Source organism: Coloeus monedula (assembly GCF_965178545.1).
Source record: "Coloeus monedula genome assembly, chromosome: 1".
In the NCBI taxonomy this organism is placed as follows: Eukaryota; Metazoa; Chordata; class Aves; order Passeriformes; family Corvidae; genus Coloeus; species Coloeus monedula.
In genome coordinates, this window is record NC_138781.1 from 20,335,793 (window position 1) to 20,360,756 (window position 24,964).

The window sequence follows — 24,964 nt, forward strand, 5'->3', positions numbered from 1 at the left end:
TGTTACAGCAATGAGGATTTCCAGACTGTGTCTGAATGCAAAGCTGTACTCAAAACGATTGTAGTTTGGCATCATCTTTCTGAACTCAAAGCTTTGTGAAGCCCGTACAAGCCAAAGTAATTGCTCAAATATATTCTTTCTAATATTTCTAATATTTTACAAGATTGACCATTAAAAATTTGCATTTCTAAATAAAATAATATACATGAAGAGAGGAGGAGAGGTTTTCTTAAACAGTAAGTGTATTTTAAGCCTGCACAAACTATGCTCTCTGAAATGTATTCAGCACACATCTACTTTTATTGTATTTCTCTGCAAAGTTAAATGTCTATAGTCAGCTCAAAAAAAGCTCAGCCATGCAGCCTGCACATTTTGACTAAGTAATTACTGTCCAGATTTACTTTATATTCGTAAAAAAGTGAGGTTTTCAGGATTTTCTTTTCAGTTCTTCTGCTTAACACAATTTACTGAAGATATTTGTTGACATACCTTGTTGTTAAAAAACATCCAACTTTCTGGGCATCCTCTGGGAGGCAATGGAGAAGCAAATGTTGAAGGAACAGAACTGTTATGTTTTTCACATACAAATTTATTGGCAGAACCACAGTTTACATCATTCCACAAGCCTAAAAATAATTTAAAAAAAATAAACAAGTTGAGATGTTATAGTATTTGTAATAATAATTTATCAATTTTTTTTTAATGAACACAATTTTTTCTGGTTTGTATTTCAGGCTGTAGCTTGATCTGAAGGCAAAATAACCACGGCACCTTCAAATAAACTCCAATAGTAACACCACTGTAGCCCCTTGTAGTTAATTTGAGCTCCCTGACCCATTTGCTCCTCGTTCAGGGCTCTCTCCACAGCGTCTGTGTTTTGGTTTAAAACAAACCTGATTATGGCTTTTTTGAGCTCTGGCACCATCAAATTGCAGGCAGCAGGGGAAACACACCAGTAAACAAATTTGAAAGAAAATGGATCAGAAATGGATGAGATAGGAAATACTAGATCAATCTAATGACACAATACAGTGTTCAAACATACTGCATGAATTCTTTGTAAAACGTAAATTGAGAGATCAGTACATATATACTAAATTCCCATTAGCCTCAGTTAAGTTACAGAAATAGAGCCAAGAGGAAATAGAGCTCTAGGATTTGCAAGAAATTTGCATTTCAGTGTACTTATAAACATGTCTTAGGACATTAGATGTATTTTTTTTCTTTCCTCATTGACTTGTGCCTTCAAATCCCATTTCCTGTAGCTGCTATAAATGTTTTCTTAAGTTCATGGGAGAGAAGACAGACCATTCAACTTTTTACTGAAAGAAGTAGTGAAAAGCCCTGTAAAAAGGTGCAATATCAATCTTAGAAATCCAGAAAAAAACATCTGCTTTTTAAATTACACATGGTACTGAAATCTCCCCATTCCAAGGACACAGGCACTTCCATGGTTGGTGGTCCCATGACTGGGAAGAGTTACAGCATTGCATAGGTTTGTCATTGGAAAGAAACTGCAGAAAACAGCTACCAAAGATTGTGTGACAGTTGGCAGCAGCAGTTTGACAGCATTGGTTACAATTCAAGCAGAGACAGATAAAATCTAATAGTTTTACATTGCTACTTACCATGCTCTGATAGCATTACCACACAATTTTCCTCATTATTTGCAAAGTTTGGTTCATTAGGAGCCCAGGCCACATAGGTTACTGGAGTTCCATCCATCCAGCTTAAAGAAGAGATATATAAGTAGTTATTAATTAATACCTTCAGTTGTGACATGATAGTCTTAATGAACACCTCACAGTTAAGAATGTCTATGAGAATTAATGAGAACTGCCTATAACAGGAGGGTCTGTCTGAGATTTTCCATTCTTTACTTGATTATTCTAATTTGAAGTATATTCTGTAAAATATTTCTGGTTGCAAAACAGAAAAAGAAAATACCAAGCATATTTTTTGGTTAATGGCCAAGATTGGTTTGACGACAATTAATAAGAGAAATCAAAATCAGTTAGTCATAATACATAATACAGAGAACAATATTAAAATTTTATCTTATTACAATAACTATTGTATTTCTAGCTAATATTATGCTTCTCTGAGAACTCCTGATGTTTTCACAGATGAAAACAAGAATGAAAGTACTTTGCTGTGGGTTTTACCCTGCTCTATGAAGGGTGGTCTATTTTTGTCTAAACTAGAGGACATTCTGTCAGGTTTAAAACCATCCTTCCTGAAGTACCAAAACTGAATTTTTTTTTCCATGTATACATGCTTTTTACTTTCATATATTGCTATTGAAGGAAAAAGAGGTTGTCTCCACATTTTAATCAGTATTTCAGAATTTAGGTCAGTAAACCTGAAGTGGGAAAAAAAATCACCACTCTCTATCTCTTGCTGCTGCTGATACAACTGATCTAAATAAAGGAGATTCTCACTGGACCCATGGAATGCTCTATGTCCCTAATTTTTCTCCTAAATGAGATGGTTAGAATCATCTCCTGGCTCAGTCATTATCAACTTGTCTCTCCCCACTCCTCTTCTGTCCTTCTCAAGGTAAATGATTTACATGCATTTAACAGTGGCATTAAAATAGAAAGGTTAAATTCAAATCTCCTCTAACCTTTTCCAGATCAACCTCAGAAGCACCTTTTTTCACCTCCCAGACACGTCCTAACTAGCAGGTAGGAAGGTAAGCAGTGTATCACGCTCTTCAGTATCTCTTAGTTTAGTTTTGAGTTGATTTGTGTGTTGGTCTTTTCAGAATACTTGTTAATGTTTCTGTACTGTGAATTTCTGCTGACTTTTCTCCTGGAACAGGAGTTTGCAGAGACTGCCTTTTGTACTCATTACCTGTGTCTTCCTAATTCTGGAGAACCCCTCTGAAGGTATTTTATATAGATAAAAAGCATTAGAAAGACAAACCCTGTGATATAGGGCATGTTTTAAGTGTGTGTGTTTATGTTTATAGGTATAAAATTCAGCATGGTGGAGCATCACTCCAATTTATGGGGCAAATCTCTGAAAGAAACTTGAGAAAGTGTGTATGGAGAGTAGATCTGCCAAGTCTTTATTTGGCTAAGTGCTTACTCAAGGAAAACATATTCTTTTACTATTTATTTTTGGGGAAAACTATTGGACTTTAAAATATTCTAGTACTATCACACTCTGTTCTGTACACGGTATGTGGAACAGCCTTCAGACCTTGAAGAGAACATATTCAGTACCTCCAACTACATAAAGTATTGAATTTGTTTCTACATGTTAAGAGCTGCACTGATCATCTTAACTTACCTGAACGTTTTATCAAGGCTCACTCTTAGACCAATGAAGTATCCTGTTGGCCTACTCCCAAAGCTCTCCTAAGGCAGAAAGACATAATTTTAATTTAAAACATAAATCTTTGAAACAAGCAGAAATTGATACACCATTGATTGGGTTCACAGAGCAGCCACTAAGTCCACAGCAGTAAAGCACCTGCTTGCACTTAAGCACAGCAATGTATTTATATGCCCAGGCACAGAAGTCAGGTTTTTATCTGGGACATCAGAGCCGTCCTGCAGCGCTGAAGGCCCTTGGGATGGAGTAGAAAAGAAGCAGATTTAGAGTCAAAAACTGGTACTCCTTTTCATTCTCCCTTAAAGACCAGCTGCTTCCCAAGAGAGTTGGTACCTTCCCACATTGCCCCTCCCGTCAACTCCATCAGCACAGCTGGCACGGAGCAGGAGAGGTTCAATCCCATGGGATCAAAGGGCGCATTGGGGGATATTTCATTAGTGAAAATGCTGATGGCTCTCCTGAGACAACTCAAGTTTTGCAAGCAGATTGTCAAAATCATTTCTACTTTAGGCTGTCTATTTACAATGATTCTTACATTTTCTTTTAATACTCTCTTTAGGAACCTTCTCTCACTGTTACTATTAACAACAGCTAGGTCTGCAGAATTCTTCCTGCAAATCTCTTGGGCTTTTTCCATGGAGACCTGTTCATTGCTGATATAGTAGAGTTTATCTTTATATATGAGCCATCCATCCGCAGTGGTTTTATATTCTGGAAGATAAATAAGGTAGCCTTAAATTCTGTATGTGTAGAACACAAAAACTTATTTTAGAATAACAATTTTAGGAAAAAATTATGAATAATAAGAATGTATTCAAAGACCTACCATATGTGTCAATTGGTACAGGTTTTAATGAGGCTCCTGCAAAAGAAGAAAATAGGAGGCATGATGCATCTCTGTAGAGCGCTTTATGATGTAGCTTGTGACTGACTGCAAGAAGAGTGAGGAGCAGAGCAGGATTCTCCATCCCTTTGGCTATTGACTAGAAAGTGGGCTTAGCCACACAGTTCAGCTTCACATGGTTCAATATGCAAGGTCATCTACTTTAACTTTGTATCATAAGCAGTGCTTCACATCAGCAAAAGCCATAGCTTTAGCTGAATCACATTCCTGCACAGAGCAAGGCAAGGGAAAATTGCTCTTCCAGCCAGTAAGTCACAGTAGATTTATCTGAAACACTTTAAACTTTGGCATACAGCTCCTTTACTGATCCATCAGTAGACATTCCATAATTCACCTGGGGGTATGTTCATCAAAAGGGAGAAAATTTCCACTAGATTTATTTTAGATCTATTAAAAAACTCTCTGAGTAATATCCGTAAGCAAATGGAAATACAACTCTATGTATGTGTATATGTATATATACACCTGTACTGACTGAGTTATTTCTGGTTGGGATAGAAAAAGAAATGGCACTGCTGTGAATCATTGCTTTTTCAAAAGCAGTTGAATCCTGAATAATTCTACAGGAAAACTTGAAGTACCAACAAATCTGACAAAGATATACCTGATTTTTGGCTTCGCCTGTGTTAACATAAAAACCAGTATTGTAAGAAATAAAATACACACCCTTACAAATCCTTACCTCCAACATTACAAAAATAAAAGCAAAAGATTCTTAATATTAAAAAATTTTGTAATCTTGAAAATATATGGATTATTTATACACCCTAATTTATGTCAAATAAATCTATTTATTCTTATCATCCATAATTGAAAAATCTCAGCCTATAATAAGTTTCTCAGTACTCTTGACCTCCATTTGGAAAAAGTAGTTCTTCAAAATTTTGTCTCTTTCTCCAGCAACTTAACTTAGAAAGCAACTACTTATTAAAGTTTTTTAATTTTCTTGTGAAAAGAGAAGAAGAAATCTACCTTGTTTTATTTGGCAAACCCAGTTATGCTGTTCTTGACAGACTGAAAGAGACCACAGTCCAGAAAGACTTGCACCATTGAGTGAGCCACAAAACTTGCGTTGTCCTGAATTCCTCGGACTATCACCCCAGTTTGTGTACCTAACCTATAGAAGAAATCATCTTTGTTACCCTTTTCATCTGTTTCAGTAGCTGTACTTTCCATTAGAGAACATAAATTAATTGCTTTTGTCTCAGAAATCCTGGTTTTAGCTAAAAAGAGTTGGAAATGCAGGGAAAGCAATAGGTGTAAGGATTTCAGAGTGGGGCAATGATGTCAGTGTTCAGACATGGCTGTCTTGCCACAGAGGGCTTTTCCTCTTGCTTGTGCCCTAAGCCATAGACACAGACAGAAGAGAAACAGGTGAATGGACTGTTTCTAATGAACTTCACCTAGCTATGAATTTTACCCACGTATCACTCGTGCTAATCATGTGCAGACAGGCTACTTTTCACTCCATGTCTGACCTGGTTCAAAATTACATTGTCTGACATCTGTCTGGTGGCAGCGACCATATCATGCATCAATTCCTCATTCCCTTCTTCCCTTCCCCGTGGTTAATGAGGATGGGAGTGTGACTTTTGGGAGGGAAGTCATGTCCTGCAAATCTAGAGGAGTCACCTCTGATGAAACTGACATCCAAATGGAAAGGGAGACCCATGCGGTGCAACCTACTTATTATTGTCAAGAATTCTTGGTAATGACACCTTCTGAAACTTTTATGGAAAGTTATGTGAATAAGATAAGGGAAGAGGTCCTTTCTTGTGTTAAAAAAAACATGAAAGAATAGGGAGTAGTAGTAAATGGAGGGTAATAAAAGTAGATCCCACAGAAATGTTTTTCACAGCTGTAGATATTTGCATGGGCTCAAGAGATGACTGGATAAATTCAAGGAAATAAATAAATTAAAATTTTATGACCACACTTACTGGGGGATGCAGGAGTATACTGGGAAATATGCTTGCTGTTTGATTAGCTCTTAAGAAGTTTATGGCTACTGAGACAGGATACATGATGCAGTATAATGAATTTTTATGTTTTGACATTAGGTGTAAATATTATCTTATTGGAAGAGAAAAAAAATTACACAAAAAGCTACAGATTCTGATGAGATACAGAGAATTTCCATGCATTCAAAAGTTTAGCTATGATATTAATCATGACAATACAGATTAGCAGATGGATCACAGATTAGTTTGCAGGATCCATGTTTTCTTGATGAGGATAACTGTAAAAAGCCAGAAAGTATATGTACAAATGCCAAAGTATCTTAAGCAAACAAATATGATGAAAAATTAAAATACTCACTGGAGAGCCATCACTCCAGGAAAATCCTTCATCTGGATTCAAGGAAAATATACCAAGCCAAAATCTTTCAAACATACAGCTAGTGTCACTAAAAGAATTTACAGGACAGAGCAGTGTGTAAACATCAACACAAAAAACATCCAGAAATACATTGTTGAACTTTCTAGAGCACATTGTAAAAGCAGTGAAGTTGCAAATTTCCCTATTACCTTCGGTGAAGTGCATACATATGTTCTTCATAGAAATGTGTAATATTTCTGTGGTTCAGTGTCAATAGCTTAGTTATCACGCTTATTAGTAGTATTGATCATGTATTTCCCTAATGTACTATTTACTTAGGGAAAACCTTCACAGATTCAAAAAGTGGTTTCAGCACTGACCACTGCAGGATAGATACATATCTACTTCAACAGTAGATACATTGATCATGTTTTCTACCCTTGTAGAAATACCACTAATCTCATGTGTTTCTAAATTGTATCTAGTAATCATGGTACTGGTGGAGGTTTTTTAAAATTTTTCTCAACACACGTCACTCTTTTTTTTCCATGAAAATGTTAAAAACAGGTGTTGCTGTTCTACTGAATAGATAAATTTCGGAATATCACAGGTCTTTTCACTTTTGAGGAATCCATGCTTTTCAGAAATCATGTAAGATCATTCATAATAGCTCATATGAAAAGTCTTTTAGATCTGGTAAGATAAACACACATCAAATACCAACCTCATTGCTTGGTTTAGTAATGGTATCTCCTCCTTAGTGTTAATGGCGACAAGATCCCCTCCTATTTGTCTGCAAAAATCTAGAGCTTCAAACCATGATTTCTTTCTAATTTTTGATCTGCAAAAACACTATGGAGAAATTATTTTAAAACATATTATATACATGTTACAATAATTAAAGAATGTGATTTTTTATCCTTTATTTTGTGGGGTAGTGTGCGTATTTTAGCAAGGCCCACCCTTAGGAATTGTGCTGCTGGAGACTATACTTCACTGTTTCCCTGTTTGTTCCCTGAACTCTCACACATCTCAGACAAATACTACATCTTTGCACAACAGACATAAAGAGCAGCACCAACAAACCAGCTTTGCTGCTTCTGCTGTTTAATACAGAATTTTGACATTTTCCTTTTAATATTTCAACATGAAGTTGTTTCTGGTTTTTCTTTTTTTCTCTTTTCTTTATGTTTTTCTGGGGCCTTGATGTTTATGTTCCTCTTCTTCCATTTCCTGCTCCAGTTCATTCAACCCCTGGAGTACAAACTTCCTCATTTTCTTTCCTGTGCCCTTCTCCCCTCCCTTCCCTTCCCTCCCTTCAACCTCATCTTTCCTCCTTAGTTTATCCCCTCTCATGGATAATTTCCTGAGAAGAATTTTTGGGGTTTTGTTCTTTGCTCTATTCCAATCTCAGATATTGCAAAATGAAGATGTCAGTTCCTTTTTTTTTTTTCCTTGTTTATTTTCTTACCCCAGACCAAGCTGCTTCTTTTAACTATTTAGGCACTTACTTTAAAACAGGAACTTCTATGGTTGTTTGATACCCAACCTTCAGGACATGCAGGGACCAGAGCAGTAGTTGGAATAGGTGGAACTGTTGCACCCTTTGCCCATTGCTTGCAAATATATTTTTGCTTTATCTCACAGTCAAGAACATCCCATAATCCAGCTGCAGTCCCAGTTCTCATGGCTACACATCCTGGTTTATTTCCTTATGAGAAAAAAAACCAAAAAAACCATGCTGGATTTAAATCACTCACTTTTTGCCCTGCAATAACATTTGAACAGCAAATTTATATTTTAGGTGTTTTTCATACAGGCAGAGTAGTATTTTCTGTTTGAGGAGGTCATGATCCAATTAGAATCTTACTTTATTTTTCCTTTGTTTTTGAATGTCCTGCATAATTAATTTTCTGGGTAGAAAGTAGGGTGAGAGTTTCTTAAAGTGAAATCTTGTGTTTTCAAGTGAGAATCTCATTCCTATTTATGTTAAGCCTGTTTTACATGAGACAGCATTACCTTGGTCAATAGTATTTTTTCACATAGATGGAAACAACCCCACTGGTGCATACGAGGGCAGGCGTGCAAACCCAGACAGTTTCAGCCCAAAACTTATCCCATGATGTTTGCTGTAATTTTAGATGGTTCTCTCAGAGGAAACAGAGCTGCCTACATCCCACAAGATGCAGTCAAATGCACAAAATGGGATTATTCAATGGATTATTTGTGCTCTTTCTTAATTTTCTAAGTATTTTTAACATTTTGGGGTTTTTTTTTTGTTTGGCACAGACCTGATGTTTTAATGGACCTGTTTACCATCATGCCAAGAACAGAAATGAAATTATCAGCTATAAATCCATCATTTTATGACAATTCAAGACATGGTTTTTCCTAAGAACATCCTTTACCTGCATCAAAGTTCACCTGCTGTTTTACTGATCATGCTCAGTCACTTATTCTCCTGATACCATCCTGAGTTTTCTCACAGGCACATCTTTGCTACCAAAAATAATTTACTACCATCAGTGTGAGAAATGAGACAACTCTTAAAAAGATTAATTTATTGAAAACAGAAAAAATTGAAAAATTACAGAAATCAGAAAAATATAAAAATTTGGGATCCTATGGCTCGGTAGATGGTATGCCCCAGGAGTGCAGGGATTTGAGATCTTCTGGCTGAGACAGCACTAGACCTCAGGTAGAGAAAAAAACTTGCAGTGCTGGGTTGACTTAAAAAAATTACTAAAAGCCCCTTAAAAGGGGTAAGGCTTTTAATGCCCAGCACCGACGTCTCCCACAGCTAGTCTGGAGAGAGCAAGAGGGGAAGAGAGAAGAGAGCCCGCCTCTCGGCTTCGTCTTTTTTATAGTTTTTGCTCCGCCCCCAATCCGCCCACAGCCCGCCCCTTCGGTCCAAGGCGATTGGTGCTTTCCCTTTGATGGATCATCTCTGTCCACCAATGGCTCATCGTTGTCAAGGGGGGGGTGGTATCAGTTAAAGATAAGGGAATAAAATACCTTCATTAAAATTCAGGTATTCAGGTTGCCATGAACTTGCCTGCAGAGTAATGGCTCTGTAGCTAGAAATAGCTGCTGGCTATTAAGACTGGGTGGGGGGGTTTTGGCCTTGGAATCAAAATGCAAGTGAAACACCTACAAAAAGTATTAAAATACATCCAACACACCTCAGAACACTTGTAAAAGTATACAGTAAACACAGGAAAGGTAACTCTTATTGTGTACCAGTGGTTTGTAGCTTGAAAAGGGGCAAGTTTGTGATTTTTAACTGGGAAAATTTTAACTGGGAAGGGTGCAACTCTATTAATAAACTTTAAACAAATAGAAACACTGATAATGGAACTGGATTTTTGTACCTGGGCTGATGGGTTAATTGTAACATTCAATTTAAAAATAATTAACTCAAAATTAATTATTTAAAGCACTTAATATGCAAAGACCAAGCACAAATAGGGATTTCATGTATGACAATCAGCAAATTTTGTCATCTCACTATTTCTCCTTTTCCAGATAGTCTGCAAATATATTCAACAGCATGGGCTCTGGAACAGGTCATTATGGGACACAGCTCCCCAGTAAAAAATAGCCCCCCTAATAAAAAATTCACCTTCCATTCAGTGGCTTTTGATCAATACTTTTATTTGTGTAAGAGCTTTTCTGTGTTAGGTCAGATTAGCTGAAAGTCTTTCGGTAATTGAGATAGACCACACTTAATAGAATTCCCTCATTCATATGCTTTTGCCTTCTGTGGGGAGCTCTGGGAGATCTATAAGCATAACCTCCCTTTCCAGAAGTGATTTTATATATCTTTCCCACTATATCTTCTTTATTAGAGATTCAGCTAATTTAGTAATGACTCATTCATCTATATTTCCCCTATCTCCCTGGAACCATTTTAAATGTTGGCACCAAATTTGTCTTTTTGCAAAGCTTAGATGTCAAGGCAGCTTTAGGAGGAAGTTACACGTTAAAGAGAAGAGTTCACTTCATGTAACCTTAACAGCTCCTGGATACTTTTGCAGCCATGCTTAGTCCTGACTTCATGCCATCAATTTACTCCATAGTCTATTTTCTTGATATTTACTCTTGAAATAGATTCTTCCACAATAGATACCCTCACAAAGCTTTCCAGCACAAAAGTCCATTTTCTTCTCAGTGAACACAGATGCAAGGAAACAGATTTTTCTTTACTGTTCCAGCCTGACTGTTGAGGAATGCATTTGCTGCAGGTAGTTTGGTTTGCAAGCTGCAGTGCCAGCTAGAGATTGAGCTGTGGGTGGTGGGAGCCAAGGCAGAGGGCTGTGAACTGGCACTGATACTTTGCATAGCAAAGGGCACAGGCACCAGTGGCTCAGCCAGGTGAGCGGACACCCAAAGACACAGACAGAGCCAAGGACCTAGTCTTAGTGCATGTAGACTGTAAGGGTAAAAAACCCCAGGGTTTCCTTTGTTCATGGACCCTCCTTGGAGGCACCCAGCTCAAGCTATTGTTTTATTATTGCACCATGATCGAATTATTTTAGGGATCAAAAAATCTGGGGAAACGTGGGTTCAAGCTGCTGAGGAAACCTTGTCTGACTGTGTGAGTGTGGGGGGTGTAGCTGGGAAGGGACCTTGGTCCCAGCTCATGTGGTGTGAGTGTGACTCCAGAGTGGCACCTGGATGTTAAGGAAGATTCCTTAACATGACCTCTGAGTGCTTTCTTCATGCTCTGATCATCTGCTGGCACCACAGACTCCCTGGCAAGCTTTCTTCTTATGGCATTTGCTAAGGTTTTACTAGTCTTTGTCTTTTGTAATTTTTTATTATTTTTATTTTGTATTTCATAGCCTCACTGGAGGTTTTCAATAAAGTTTTCAGACAAATGATCACTATGAGGAGCATAGTATATCTCAGGGAGAGCAGATTTCCTCATGGCATTATGAAATCTTGTTTTCTGTGCTTCTGTACAGTATGAGCCCATGAATGCAGTTTTCTTAGTATCACGCATAAAAAATAATAGTGGCACAGTAATTTTTGATACTTTGAGTTTGTAATTCTAACTTAAAATCTATATTACAGTTGCTCTGTTTTAAACTCTTCTCTCAGGCTAACTTTTTCAATAGAGGGACAAGTATGAAATAGTCTCAGGACCTGTTTGTAACTCCTGTTATCTCCCTGTGAAGATGAGGAAAAAGTTAATCTTATGGATAAATATACCAGATGTCCTAATATAAAATTTCAGTTCAAACTTTTCCCTTTGAAATTAAAATACAGGATTTGAAAACTGCCAGGGCTTGTAGAATATACCAAAAGTTTAAAACATAAAATTCAGAGGATATTGACCAAGCAAACCCAAATAGGGACCACAATTTCAGAGCACCCACCATCTCCCATCACAGCACCTACCAGGCATTCCTGCATCCCAGTGTGTGAAAGAGACAGCTTCACCATTGGCCCAGCTGAAAGTGCCTTGATCCTGCAGATCAGAGAGGCCAAGCCAGAAATATTTTTCAGGCCTCAGCCCAACAAGGCTGGTCAGATAGGCTTGTTCATATCTGTAAAAGGGATGATAGAGATGCAAATTAAAACAAAGACATTTACCCAAATCCTACTTGTCTAATGTGATGACGAAATTTTTTCTCCTATTCCCTGCTTCAAGCTGGGGGAGAAGACCTTACCACAGGATTCTGACTCCATATAAACAACAAAAAAAATACTTTTTTGTTATTCAACTAAAGACCTCATCTGTTACTTAAACACTTTGCTGTTTGGTGTTGTGTTAGCTTTTCTAGGAATATTTCATGGGATACAATCTTCAGCTATTTAAAAGCCAAGAAAAAGTCATTATCATACCTACTTTCAACTGTGGCTAAGTAACCTTCTTCTCCTTCACAAGTGGTGTTTGCTTCTGAAAATATTGCTGGAACATGTCCAATAAAATAGCAGTAGTTTCCATATCTTCTCCAGCCCTGTAACATGGTTTTAGGATTTCCATACAAATTTTAAATAATTGTGATATCATGTATTTAGTGAAGGATTCCATTTCAAAATGAATGAAGCCTAGTGATCATGAATATTATGAATTAGAAACTTTTTGCAGTGAAATTACAGATCCCTTCTAAGCGGTTTCTGTCAATGGTTTTCTATATTTTAGAGTAGCTGAGAGAGAGAGAAACTTAATATTAAATAAAAACAAAAACCCTTCCATGTAAATAATACAAATAATTCAAATAATTCTAATTGATTCTCAGACAATGTACTTATTTCATCTGAGGAGCTGACGTTCCTTTCTCACATACTTACTTTTTTGCAACCTGCCTCAGTAATTTCTTTTTCTCCAGCTATTTGTGATGTAGCTTTTCTTTTACAAATGTAGCCAATCTTCTTCTCACAGACATGGTCAGCCCAATAGCCATTCTGTGTCAGGAAAAAGTTTGAAATAAAAAGAAATTAAAGACGAATGATCTAAAGAAGATAAATAATGTCTTTCTTTATAATGAAAATGATTAATTTTCTTTCTCCTTTTACTTTGAAATGGAATTTTTTTTCCTTAGCCAATCATGTTATCCTGCATGATAACAAAACCAAATCTTCCCACATTCAGTGAACGAGTAGACTTGGTTATAGCAGCACAGCCACAGCTGGCAGTGGTAAGAAGGGAGAAGGGTACATGGAGCTGCTCCCTGACCTGTCGAGCAGGGCCCTTCACAGGCAGTTGTGCTATAGGATGGCAAATGAGCAGGCAAAAAAGAGCCAGCAGGAATCAGAGATCCGCATATGCCATCATTACTACCAGAGGAAAAGGAGAGAATGTACTCAAAATACCTTCAGAGACCTGTTTCATAGCCCTAATAATTTCATTTGTGACTTTCAGATGTGCTTAAAGAGAAAATTTCAACAGTGTTGCAGTAATGCTTTCTTTTTATTTAAAGGTCACATTCAGTCTCTTTCTTTTCCCAACCTCCATTTTTCTGGCCTTAGCCATTTGCTGAAATAACAGAGCATTTTATTCTTTGATTAAATAGTTAGTTTCAACATGGAAATACAGTATGTATTGAGTAATGTCACCTGGCCTTTGATCAGGACACAATCTTCTGGCCTGTTGTTTGTGGTGGATGGCTCTCCCAGGTGCCATTTTGTGTATGTCACTGGGGTACCATCACTCCATTCAAAATACATTTGAACCTTACGGTCATTCAGCCCAATCCACAGCTTGTCTGTTGGCTCTAAAGATGGAAACAGAGATTAGACCTCTTATGGCAAGCCCCCTTTTCACAGCACCATCAAGCTTTGGATATGTAACTCCTTTCACAAATTTATGAAGCATAAAATTATTTAGTGTGTTTTATGATCATTTCATAAATTAATATTTTCATATAGATATTAAAATAAAGACTGTATGCTTTGGAAAATTAGGCTGTAAGGAAATTTTTGCACCAAATGAAAAAATTTTGCTCTTCTTCCTCATAAGAGTGGGTGTGAATTACCAGCCTAATGCTGATACACCATGATTTTATGATAGAACTCTGAGTAGTTACTTTTTAGTTCCATTGCACCAGTCAAATTTTAAAATACTGGTTTTGTGTAACTTGAAGCGTGAATTTTTTAAGCTTCTTTTAACAAAATGAAAAAAATGAGAAAGCCCCTAAGCCCAGCCCCCCAGTCCTAAATCAATTATTTTGGCAATAAGTAAAATCAGAGTTTTGACAACATCCAGAACTCAGCAGGAACTTTCAATTCAGATGTCTGGTTTTCCACACAGACAATGGCAAGAGACCCCCTGGAAATACTCACTGTACCCAAGCTCCGACACCACAAAGCTGTGCTCCTCAAGGCTTTGGATGCTGGCCAAGTGACTCCCTTCCTTCTGACAAGAGGTCAAAGCTCCTTCCCATCCTTTGCTGTCCCTGAAGATCTTATAGCAGTGATCTACATATGGCACCCATCCATCTGGGCAAGTTACAGGCCCAGTGTCACCTAGGAACACGTACCAAGGCTTTAGAGGAGTTCAGTTGCCGTGCAAGGGACGTGACATTGAAAATATTTCCAGTTAATCTGTGCAAAAGTTCAAAACTAAGAATTTTCTTTTGAAATTCTCATCATAAGGAAATGATGAACACAAAATGTAGTAAACAAAAATGTGATTCTAAATCAGGCAATTTTTAACTTGGAAAAGGAAACTTTTTCAATTAAAATAATATCTAATACAAAGTCTAAGATCAGTCAAATGTCTGGAACAAATACATTGATTTCATAATGTATTAATTGCATGTATTAATTTTGTAATTTATTAATTTTATCAGCTTCTGTATCACCTAGTATTTATTTGTCAAATAGGAGAAATCAGACATTATCTGCAGCTAACATAGAAGGTTTATGAATTTTTAAAGGATTAAGTATATTGATAGAGTAACAGTCATAAGACAGATTTATAGCTAGAAGAATGCATAGAGATACACCAACAGGGAAATCTTCATACACTTAAAATATCTTTTCTCACTTCACTGTGTCGATCATTCACAGTCTTGATCTTCCACCTCTTCTGCAGAGACCCTGAATTTACTAATCTGGGTGCTGGTTGACCACAAGTCCTGGAGAATGACTTAGAACCACACTAAGTTCTCCATCTTTCTTTCTTGGGCTTATTTTTACTGATGTCCCTCTTCTGAAAAATAATTTTTGGATCGTTCTCCCTTTTGATGGTTAGCAGTGTGTGTACTTAAAGGGGAGACATAGCTGCTGAAACATGGACAGGAGGGACTAGTTGGACTTTTTTTGCTTTTATCTGTTTCATTCTGTATGTTGTGGAACAGGAGATCAGACTAGAAAGGTTTCAATAGTTGTAAAAAGAAACCAGAGAAACAAGAAATCATTTCTATTTCTAATTCTTCTGTTCGTCCTTGTCAATATGCTGAGTGGTTCAGATAACAGTTCCTACTTTAATTATCAACATATATCAACGTACCTGACGGAACCAAAGGAAAGTTCCTTTTCTTACAAATATAGCCAAGTTTCTGATCACATTCCCAATTTTGCCATTTAGCTTTTGTTTCAGGATTCAAAACTGCACAGAGCTTTCCAGATTCTGGAGAGGGGCTTCCTTTGGGAAAAGTACAGATTAAAAAAAAAATTAACTTTTCTGAAAGACAAACAGAGCTCTGAGGTCTAAAATGCACATGAGAGACCACTCCTGGATGAAGTGATGGAGGTCATGTCTTTCCCAGCTTTGTCAAGAGCTAAGGTAGGTCTCTAGTAGGGGAAATGTCTGTATGAAATGTAGTGTGTAAGTTAGGTAAGTAGATACAAACCTGTAAACTCATACTTTAGTTGCTAGTCAAGAAATGGAAGACTGAATGTTTTTGGGACAGGGAGTGTTGCTTTCACAGCTAAAATATTTTTGCAATACATTGAAGGTTTCTGTCTTTTATTGCTATAGAAAAAAAGATTTTTGTAAAGCTAAAGGAAGAAAAGCTAAAATACTTATGGAATATCTCTCTGATAATGAAATTTACAGCAGTATTTGAGGTATGTATATTTTCTCTTTAGAAATACAGAATCAAACACAGTCACATCTACCTGGAGCCCAGTTTAAGTACTGGAAAGGGCTGCCTCCAGTCCATTCCCATCCACTAGTCAAGTCTAGTCTGTTGAGTCCAATCCAAAGTGCAGAATCTGTACCTTCTGTTAATTCTAAGTTACAAAAAGAAAATAAATTATTTTATAAATCACTTTTGTATTAGCAATGGTCACTAACAGTGTCTCTAGGAAGACTTGCAATTCCTAAATATCTAACTGCAAATATTTGTAGATACTGAGATACCTGACAAATTGAAATATACCAAAGCTTTGAATACTCTAAAAAGGTAAACAAACAGAAACTCCCTGTTTTATTTTATCAACTAATGAAAAATAGGCACAGATTATATCCACAGATTATATCCAAAATAAAACTGTTTCTGCAGAATAGGCTAAATTCTGTACATTTAGAAAGAAATATTGGTAAAGTGTAAGAATAAACAATGATAATAAATCTGTTGGAAGTTAAATTAATCCCTAAAATGAAAAATAAATATTTCTTCCATATCATTCCCTCAGCTATACATGGATGAGTAAAGTTGATATTTTTCAGTTTGCCAAGTGAATGAAAAAAACAGCTGTCAAAACTGCATTTGAAACAAAACACATCTTTCTTTTGGCATAAAGAAAATTTTTTTCCCAATTTTTTTTAAAACTTTCCTTTTTACCAAAAGTAAAACTTTCATTTACTTTTCAGGATTTTTTCCCCCATTAAAAAAAAAAAAAAAAAATCAATGGTGTTTTAATATAAACTCAGGTTTGTAAACATAAAGTCAAACCGTGACACTTGCAGGATGCTGGAATACTTTGAATTCTATGTAAATTTGACAGCAATTTTGATATGAATTTAAAAATTCTAAAATATTTTGTTTTCTTACCCACACATATTTAGGTCCAAAGGTAATGGCCAAATTCATACTAAATAATCCCTAGCTGTTATGACGGCCTGAATAGATCCTGAATGTAACCCAGGGTTTGCTTTACTGCCTTACCTTTAAGGTATGTTTGTTCATGAATGTCTGTGATACTCAATAATTCTGCATTTTGCTGCTGACAGCTCCTCCTGGCCTGGTGCCACGTGAGAGCTGAGTCAAAGTTTATCTGGTAGTGAACATTTGTTGACAGATCTGTAGTCCAGGTGCTGTCTGTGTCTGTGAAGAAAATAATTACAACAGAGGTCACAGAAACTTGCCAGCAGAAAACTGAATTGCAGTTCTTGTTCTGTGTGGCAGGTTCTCATTCATCTCCTTAAATGTCACCTGGGCTGCTCTTTCAAGACCACTGAGAATGTTACAAGCAGATGGAGAAGGAGAAAATTAAGGCTGGTAAACTGACAGGTAAATCTGGCCTATACTGCCTCCTGTTTCATGAAGAGAGAAAAGTCAGGAATTACCGGAAGGGAAGTGATTGCATAGGAAAATACATTGCATGGAGTGCTGTGGCAGAAATCCCACGTGAAAAATTTAAAAAGTTTCACAACATCTCCTTCTCTCTCTGGACAGCAGTTCCCACTGAGAGCTGTAAGAACCAGCACTAGACCTGAATTCAGCATCAAAAAGGTTCTTGGATAAATCCCATCCACTTGTGAAGAGCCTCTGGAAGCGCCTGTCACACAGCAGAGGTGCTCCTCCTCCGGTTACCTTTGCATGTTTGACTTGTTGAAGATTTATACATGCTCAATCAAGTACAATACAAAATTGTATCATGTATTTGATTATTCCCAAAAGTCAGTATGAAGATGAAATTAAAAAGAATTGAAAGCTTGAACTAGCTTTCAAAAACTGAAAATTATTCAATGACCCTATGTCACTCACCTTCAGGGCTCAGTGTCTGAGGTATCTTTGCAGGGACCTGGAAAGCATAGTTGACTAAGGATGTGTGTCACACTGAAAGTCCACTTTAAATCAATTGGAGTAAAGGGGTATTCCAATAATAAAGGACAATGCTGAACAGGGGCCATGGGGAGAAATACAGAGGAAAGACAAGATGTGTCAGGTGGAGATTTCAATGTCATGGATGCTAAGCTCTCCTGACAAGAACAAAGCCATAAAGGGAGATAGAGGGGGAAGTGACCACAAAAATAGAAGAAAGTGATTGAAATTGCAGAGAAATGCCAGGCAGATATCAAAGGGATGGAAAGGCTACTTCCTGGACAATATGAACAGGACTTAACAGCACAGATAAAAGGACACATTCCACTTTAGTGAAAAAACATATTCACATGAGAATCATGAAGATTGAAATATTAACTTCGACATCAATCCTCCTACAGTGCTCATTTTTGTGCCCACACCCATCAGAATGGGAATCCTCAGAGAAGGGTTGTACAACAGTGACAGCACACATCCTGGCTGGGAAACAGTAAGGAGCTCAAAATTATCGTGCTGCTCAACAACATCCCCACAGTTAATGGGAACTGAGTGCTGTTCTACAATCACTCTCTTCACATCTTCATGCAACGATATTTCCTTGCATAGCGAGCCGCAGGATGTGGCGATGTATCATATACTAAAATACGTTCTTGTAAGTTATGAGTTGTTATTATAAAGATAATCCCATTCTGCTCATGCTGGTTTGCCAACGCTGAGGGGAACTGTGTGGGAACAGGTTCTTTACCTCTGGACGGGCAAAGCCCGTACCGCTGGTCCGTGTCGTAGTCGGCAGTGGTGGCGCACCAGAGCCAGCCGTCCGTGCGGCCCGCGGCCGTGCACTCCGCCCACCACTGCTCCTTGTACATGAACGGGAAGACACACGGGGCACCAAAAGCATTTCCCAGCAGCGTGAAGGTCTCTGGGAAGACAAAATGATAACGTGAATATGAAAAATAACGAATGAATGTAAACTAGGGGAAAAGTAAAGCCTGTGGCTGAAATGCCTCTCAAAGCTTTCCATGGTTCCTGTCCCATAATCATAAAAAATCGTTTCAACACATTTTCAGATTTAAGCTGCTTACATTTGTTTTAGAGCAATGCTACTCTGATGTAAGGTAATATATCATTAGTGAGGTCTACAATTAAGTTTCTGTCCAAGATGTTTTTACAATCTTAATAAGCTTCCAGAGTGCTACCCTAAGATACTTCTATTTCAAACGTTAATATTTATATAACACATGCAAGAGCAGGAGCTAATATTTATAAGTCTTGATTCCTGGAAAAAAGTAAACATATACTAGACTATCTCCCTCTGGTTTTATTCCAGTGACCATTTAAGAATCTCAAACAGTGAAGAGGCTTCCCACATGTAAAGCTGAGTTCAGTGTTCAAATATCCTGTGAGGTGGCTTTTAGAGCATTCATTCTGGATGTAGGAAAGCCATTCAGAACAATCAGACTTCAGCTAATGAAAAAAGGTAATTGCGCTGGTGACTATAATTATTCCATGAGCATCCTCATTTGCTGAGTCAAAAAAGCCACTCTTCCTCCACTTAAATCAGTACTTTAAGACCTTTCTCAGCTCACCCATATTGTGTTTCTTTCGTGGGGATGTAATTTCATATCCCTGTGACTGTATAAGAAACTTATCAGTGTTTATGTGCTCTGTTAATAATATAGTGACACAGTACGGTGAGCAATAGTGACTTTAGAGAATACTTATACATACTATAAGAGTAAGCATGTATATACATATACACTAATAATATATATTTATAAAATATATGGAGAGCACATGCAATACTATAATACGTGAAATACTAATGTACTATAATACATAGACTAAAAAATAGTGTGCGTATAATGCATGCATAAATATAGCATTAAATTCAATGTTAACTACCTCAGTGCATGGATTTCCTAAAACTCTAGTGTTCATGGAAGGAGTCAGAATATCAGAGCCAAGGATCCTAAACACTCTAACACTCACAAAGGAATTAATGCAAAGGATGAAAGAATCAATTTTCTGTACCTTCATATCCCTGGGAACATAAAACATCCATGGTCCCATAGATATTCCACTTATTCTTTGCACTCAGCTCCTTCTTTAACAAAACGTTCTCATGCTCTTCGTTACCAGGACTGAAAAACAAATCTTCTCCTTGGATTGCAAGGAGGCTTTCATTTCTGCATTCCCACCACTGGAGCTCACTTTTTTGATTACAGGGATACAGGGTGACCATGGCCTGATCCTTCTTCAATGACACCCCCAGGCATAGTTTCAGTTTCACACTCATAAGCTGATGATCTGTGATCCACCTGAATTTTTGTGATTCATTGTCTTGATTGCAAGTGGCAGTTCTAACTGACTGTGCAATAGATGCCTCAAGACAGAGCTTGTTGACTTTATTATATAGTAAAAATGTTTCAATGTCTGTAAAACAAAACAACACATAGGAAATTGTTAATATGCAATATTTGTATAGTGGATATGTGATATGATTCTGCTTCCCATTCACATGAACAAGAAGTTCATTCATATCAGATAAAAACATTATGTTTTTCAACAGGGCCCATGGCATCATCAATTCTACTGATTAAAAATAAAGTAGACAACAGAAAGGGAATGTCATGATTATACGTCACCATACTGTGGATCAGTGGCGGGCAGCAGCAGCAGCTGAGCTAAGCACAGCTTGTTGGATGGTTATACATCAGTCATGTGAATTCCCTCATATTATGATTACCTTGTTCCAGCCTATCCCCAGATGTGTGGCCTTGTAGACGTGTGACCTCTGCAAACTTTTCTCACCCTGCCAGATCTTACAGGTTTCCTAGTGGGTACACAGCCATCTTTGCTGAGCCATTTGCCTCCTCACTCCCAAATCCACCTTTCCTTTCCTTTTCATCATATAAATGTGAGTGAACTGGCTTCTCAGGGGTCACTCTGGACTACTCAGCCTTGCAGACCTACAAGACATGCCATCCCTACTATGAGCCATTGACTATAAAAGTAGGAATGACTTTGGGAAGCCAATTGCTGAGGAAGTAGCAAGGACCAGGGAGTAGCAGCATCTGACACTTGCCAGTATGTAAAGGCAGGTAGAAGGTAGAGGGTACACCTGTACCAGAAATTGGGTCCCTAGCTCTCCAGGCAGTTTGTCTGATCATGCCTAAAGTGTTGGCCTAAAGGTAAGGGAGAAGTAGGGGAGCTAATTTCAGTTCTGCAGTGAGTTTATCAGCAGCAATTGTGAGCTGCGCCTATGAATTTTCTCTGCTGCCTTGTCTCGTACTTTGTGACCCATGCAGCTGTATTTTCTGCCAAAACTTGTAGGATTCATAATGAGTTTTGGTCCCTGATACGTCTTGATCAGTAGGTATATAATTTAATAAAAATGTACTTAAGAGGTTAAAGACATTTCATTAAAAGCCTGCAAAACATTGCAATCAATGTAATTGATAATATGCAGTACACTGAAAATAATTATTCTGACCTCCAGTCAGACCATGGTGATTTAAAAAAATACCATATACTCTGAGACAAACTGTGACAGTTTTCCTGTGGAGTTAAATAGGTGAAAGGATTTAACCTTAAATATTCAGGTCTGCAGAAGCCACCTGATTAAAACCTAAAAGAGAAGTCCAGCTAAAGGGATAACAGTTGTGTTGTCACTGCAATTCCATAAGATATTTCCTAAACTTAATCCAATTTTATTTTTTAAAAAATTATTCCATCCATTTTATCAATGCCAGTGAATTCAATGAGTCTGTTCAAAACAGCGAATAAACCCCCTTTACAGCCATCATCTGTGAATATCTTAATGTCTTACAAATATTTCCACATTTCACCACTCTAGAGATTTTCACTGCCTGAGTTTGTTAGCCATTACCCAGATACCAACAGCTCAAAAATCAGAACCCAGAAGTAAAGAATTAAATAAATTTTTTAAAAGACATTTAAGCATAGCTCATTATTTTCTTAGGTCTGATCTTCTGGGGTTATTGAAATGATAGTGCCACTATACATGAATAAAGCCATTAAGAATTGAGTCTCTGCAACCTTCTCTAACCATTTCATTTTTCTGTGAGATCCTGCCTCTTGCCTGCCATTGAGAGGTTCCCCAACCCCAACTAATAATATACATATTGGCAGTACCACAGAACCACAATCACCCAGAAAAGCCAGAGGATTGGAAGCACTTGCATGAAAACCTTCACAGGAAGCAAGCAAGAGGCACTTACCTGCGAGCTGCAAAGCACTGTGAATGAGAGAGAGAACAACCAAGAACCTGAAAAACATAATTGTAAATGCTGTTTCCTTTTCTTCCCTACAGCAAAACCTGGATGGTGAGAGCTGCTGGCAATAAAGTCCTGCTGAAGAGAGGACAGCAGCTGGTCCTCCTCAGTTTTGCAGGCTGGATGGTTGGGTAAAAAGCTCTGAGTGCTAAATAAGGAAACATTCTGTCACATGCCACGTTTCAAAAAAACAAGACCACGTGCCACAAATTTTACAGTCAAACAAGAATGACTTCTCGCTGGGGGCAAACCATGCTTCCTTGGGAAAGCAGGTGGTCACAAAAGTTTATATCTTACTAATTTCCCACTGTCTCTCCTGAGGAAACGTGGGGAGCTCATGGGATCAAATCAACAGTGAAACACTAAAGGGAGAAATTCGGCCTTAGCTTTTAAATCTTATATCTTACCTATGCAGAATAAAAAAATACTATCGGGAAAACACAGAAGTCTCATATTTCCATATGTGCAATAGGACAGAAGTGAATTTTAGAACACTTAAGTGAAATTCATTCTGCAGGACATTAGAAAAATTTCTGCCCTTCTACAGGAGTTCGCCATTTGCTGCATTTCTACATAAGTGCAACTAGAAAACAAGCACCCAAAACTACTTGAAAAATGACTTGTTGTAAAATCAATGTTTCTTTTTCTTGTGAAGCAGGTAAATCTTGTTTGAGAGCCATATGAAAAGTCAGTCACTATTTCAGGAAATGCCACATATTGCTTTTTACCCAGATCAAGATCCTACCCAGGGCCAGCACTCAGCACTTTGTTTTCCAAACTTAAAGATGGAAACTTAAGAAAACAACACTCCCAATACTCCTGTCCAACCACTATAGACTGTCCCTATAACTGTATAAGGGCCTGACTTTATCACAGAAGATCTTCACAGTGGAAATATTTTGTTTTGTTTAGAAAAACTTCTAAATGGATAAAAACCAGTCTCTGATGTAAAAATATCATTTGAAGTGTAGTAACATATTTGATTGCACCTCTAGCAAAAATATATCAAGAAAATTTGTTATCCTCTCCTGTTTTTAGCCAAGATGACTGCATTTCGGAAATACAGGATTTGATCCTGCTTGTCTGCTTAGCAGAAAGACAATGAAAGAAAGTGGGTTAATTTCCTGAAAAAATAAAAAAGGATTAAAATAAATGGAAGAAATTGAATTGTGAAATAAGAAATTACAAGGAAATGCTAGATACAGATCTTAGGGCAAAGTTAACTGAATTTTCTTTTCCAGATGATGACAAAATGTACTCGTGACAAGGATAAAGTCCCAGAGGAATTCCATTTTCTTCTCAGTTGGACATTTTGCAATAACCAAGAAATAAAAAGGAAAGGATCTATTTTTTTCTGGCTCCTCAAGCCACACAAGTGCCAGCTGCAGCCTGGCAGTAAGGCAAACATTGGTTTCCCTTCAGCCAGGTTTCAGACAAGTTTTAGGGCTATCTGAACAATTGCACTGAATCCTTGATACTCCAAACACACCTGGTGTTCTTGCACCTCTCCTCCTATGGCCAGTACTGCGCTGGTTCCCACAGAGGAATACCTGCTGATCCTTGAGGCCAGACTCCAAGGGAGAGCAAAGTTAGAACAGCCAACCTAACAATGTCACTTGCACCTGACACATACCTTGGGGAGCTCTGGGCAGGAGGTGGCACTGCCTTCTTGTTCCTTTGCACTTGTGTATTGAAATTAAATCAGCTTTGTCTTATGGGCTTCTCTTCAGACTGAAGTTTTGAAGAATTTCACGTAGCAGTGTTAAATCATTAATGTAATCTCCTGGAAAGAATGCAAGTTGTGTAACATCTTAGAATGTTACACATGCTTAAATCATATTTAACAATAAATATAATTCTTTTTATGTTTGGAAGGTTGTGGATTACATAATTCAATTAAAAGATCATGAAAACTAACATTGAACTTTGACTTATGATAAGAGATGTTCCTTTAATACCTGCTTTGCTAACGGTCTTGGTTTATAGTTACCAGAACATCATTATATTTATTATACACTATATGCTTGCAGAGCAAGAACAAGACATAGATGTAACACTATTGCTCAAATGAGCTTTTTGCTAAAATAAGAATCCTTACAATCTTCTTATCTTTCATGTTGCAGGTGCAATCAAGAAATATCAGTGATCCCATCTCAAGCAGGAATAGAGGAAACAAATTCCAGACCAAAAAATTGTCTTTATCTGATAGAGACATCTAATTTATTATTCTCCCATTTAAAATCTGTAAGTTGATATACCCCAAAACATTGTTGAGTAATGTATTCTGTTGAATGAGATGTACATTTGACACAGGAAGTCACTGGCTCATTATCAGACTCCTTCTTGAATTGTTTAGTACTAGCTCAGCCTCATTTCATTAATGATATTTAGGGACAGCAGCACCTAAACACACTGCAAGTTAACACCCCAAATCAGTGCCACTGATTTTTGATATCCATCAATAAAAATGTGTGTCATCTTCTGCGTTTGATGTTCTTCTCCTATTTCTACTATACAAATGAAAAAGACTCTTTGTTGTCTGTGCCTTTCAGAAATTGATTTTCCTTTTGTAACTAAAATACTTTTCAATAGAGGGGAAATAATTTTCAAGTGCAAATAATGTCAAACCCCCTAATTTTTCTCCTTTAAAGGAATCCCAT

General features: G+C 37.4%; 1 protein-coding gene across 1 annotated transcript in view; it reads right to left on the bottom strand.

The window, feature by feature from the left end:
• LOC309572684 (macrophage mannose receptor 1-like) overlaps positions 1 to 22,308 on the bottom strand; it is a gene marked incomplete at its 5' end in the record, with an annotated part of 32,626 nt that extends 10,318 nt beyond the window's left edge. The window contains 20 exons of the mRNA XM_082281121.1: positions 490 to 626; positions 1,629 to 1,729; positions 3,298 to 3,365; positions 3,878 to 4,053; positions 4,169 to 4,204; positions 5,219 to 5,363; positions 6,566 to 6,653; positions 7,290 to 7,417; positions 8,077 to 8,276; positions 11,969 to 12,117; positions 12,416 to 12,531; positions 12,866 to 12,979; positions 13,631 to 13,788; positions 14,357 to 14,539; positions 15,528 to 15,662; positions 16,139 to 16,252; positions 17,131 to 17,289; positions 18,755 to 18,928; positions 20,041 to 20,442; positions 22,251 to 22,308. Coding sequence (XP_082137247.1) covers positions 490 to 626; positions 1,629 to 1,729; positions 3,298 to 3,365; positions 3,878 to 4,053; positions 4,169 to 4,204; positions 5,219 to 5,363; positions 6,566 to 6,653; positions 7,290 to 7,417; positions 8,077 to 8,276; positions 11,969 to 12,117; positions 12,416 to 12,531; positions 12,866 to 12,979; positions 13,631 to 13,788; positions 14,357 to 14,539; positions 15,528 to 15,662; positions 16,139 to 16,252; positions 17,131 to 17,289; positions 18,755 to 18,928; positions 20,041 to 20,442; positions 22,251 to 22,308 — 2,841 coding nt within the window. The remainder of the gene's footprint in view (positions 1 to 489; positions 627 to 1,628; positions 1,730 to 3,297; positions 3,366 to 3,877; positions 4,054 to 4,168; positions 4,205 to 5,218; positions 5,364 to 6,565; positions 6,654 to 7,289; positions 7,418 to 8,076; positions 8,277 to 11,968; positions 12,118 to 12,415; positions 12,532 to 12,865; positions 12,980 to 13,630; positions 13,789 to 14,356; positions 14,540 to 15,527; positions 15,663 to 16,138; positions 16,253 to 17,130; positions 17,290 to 18,754; positions 18,929 to 20,040; positions 20,443 to 22,250) is intronic.
• Positions 22,309 to 24,964: the final 2,656 nt, after the last annotated feature.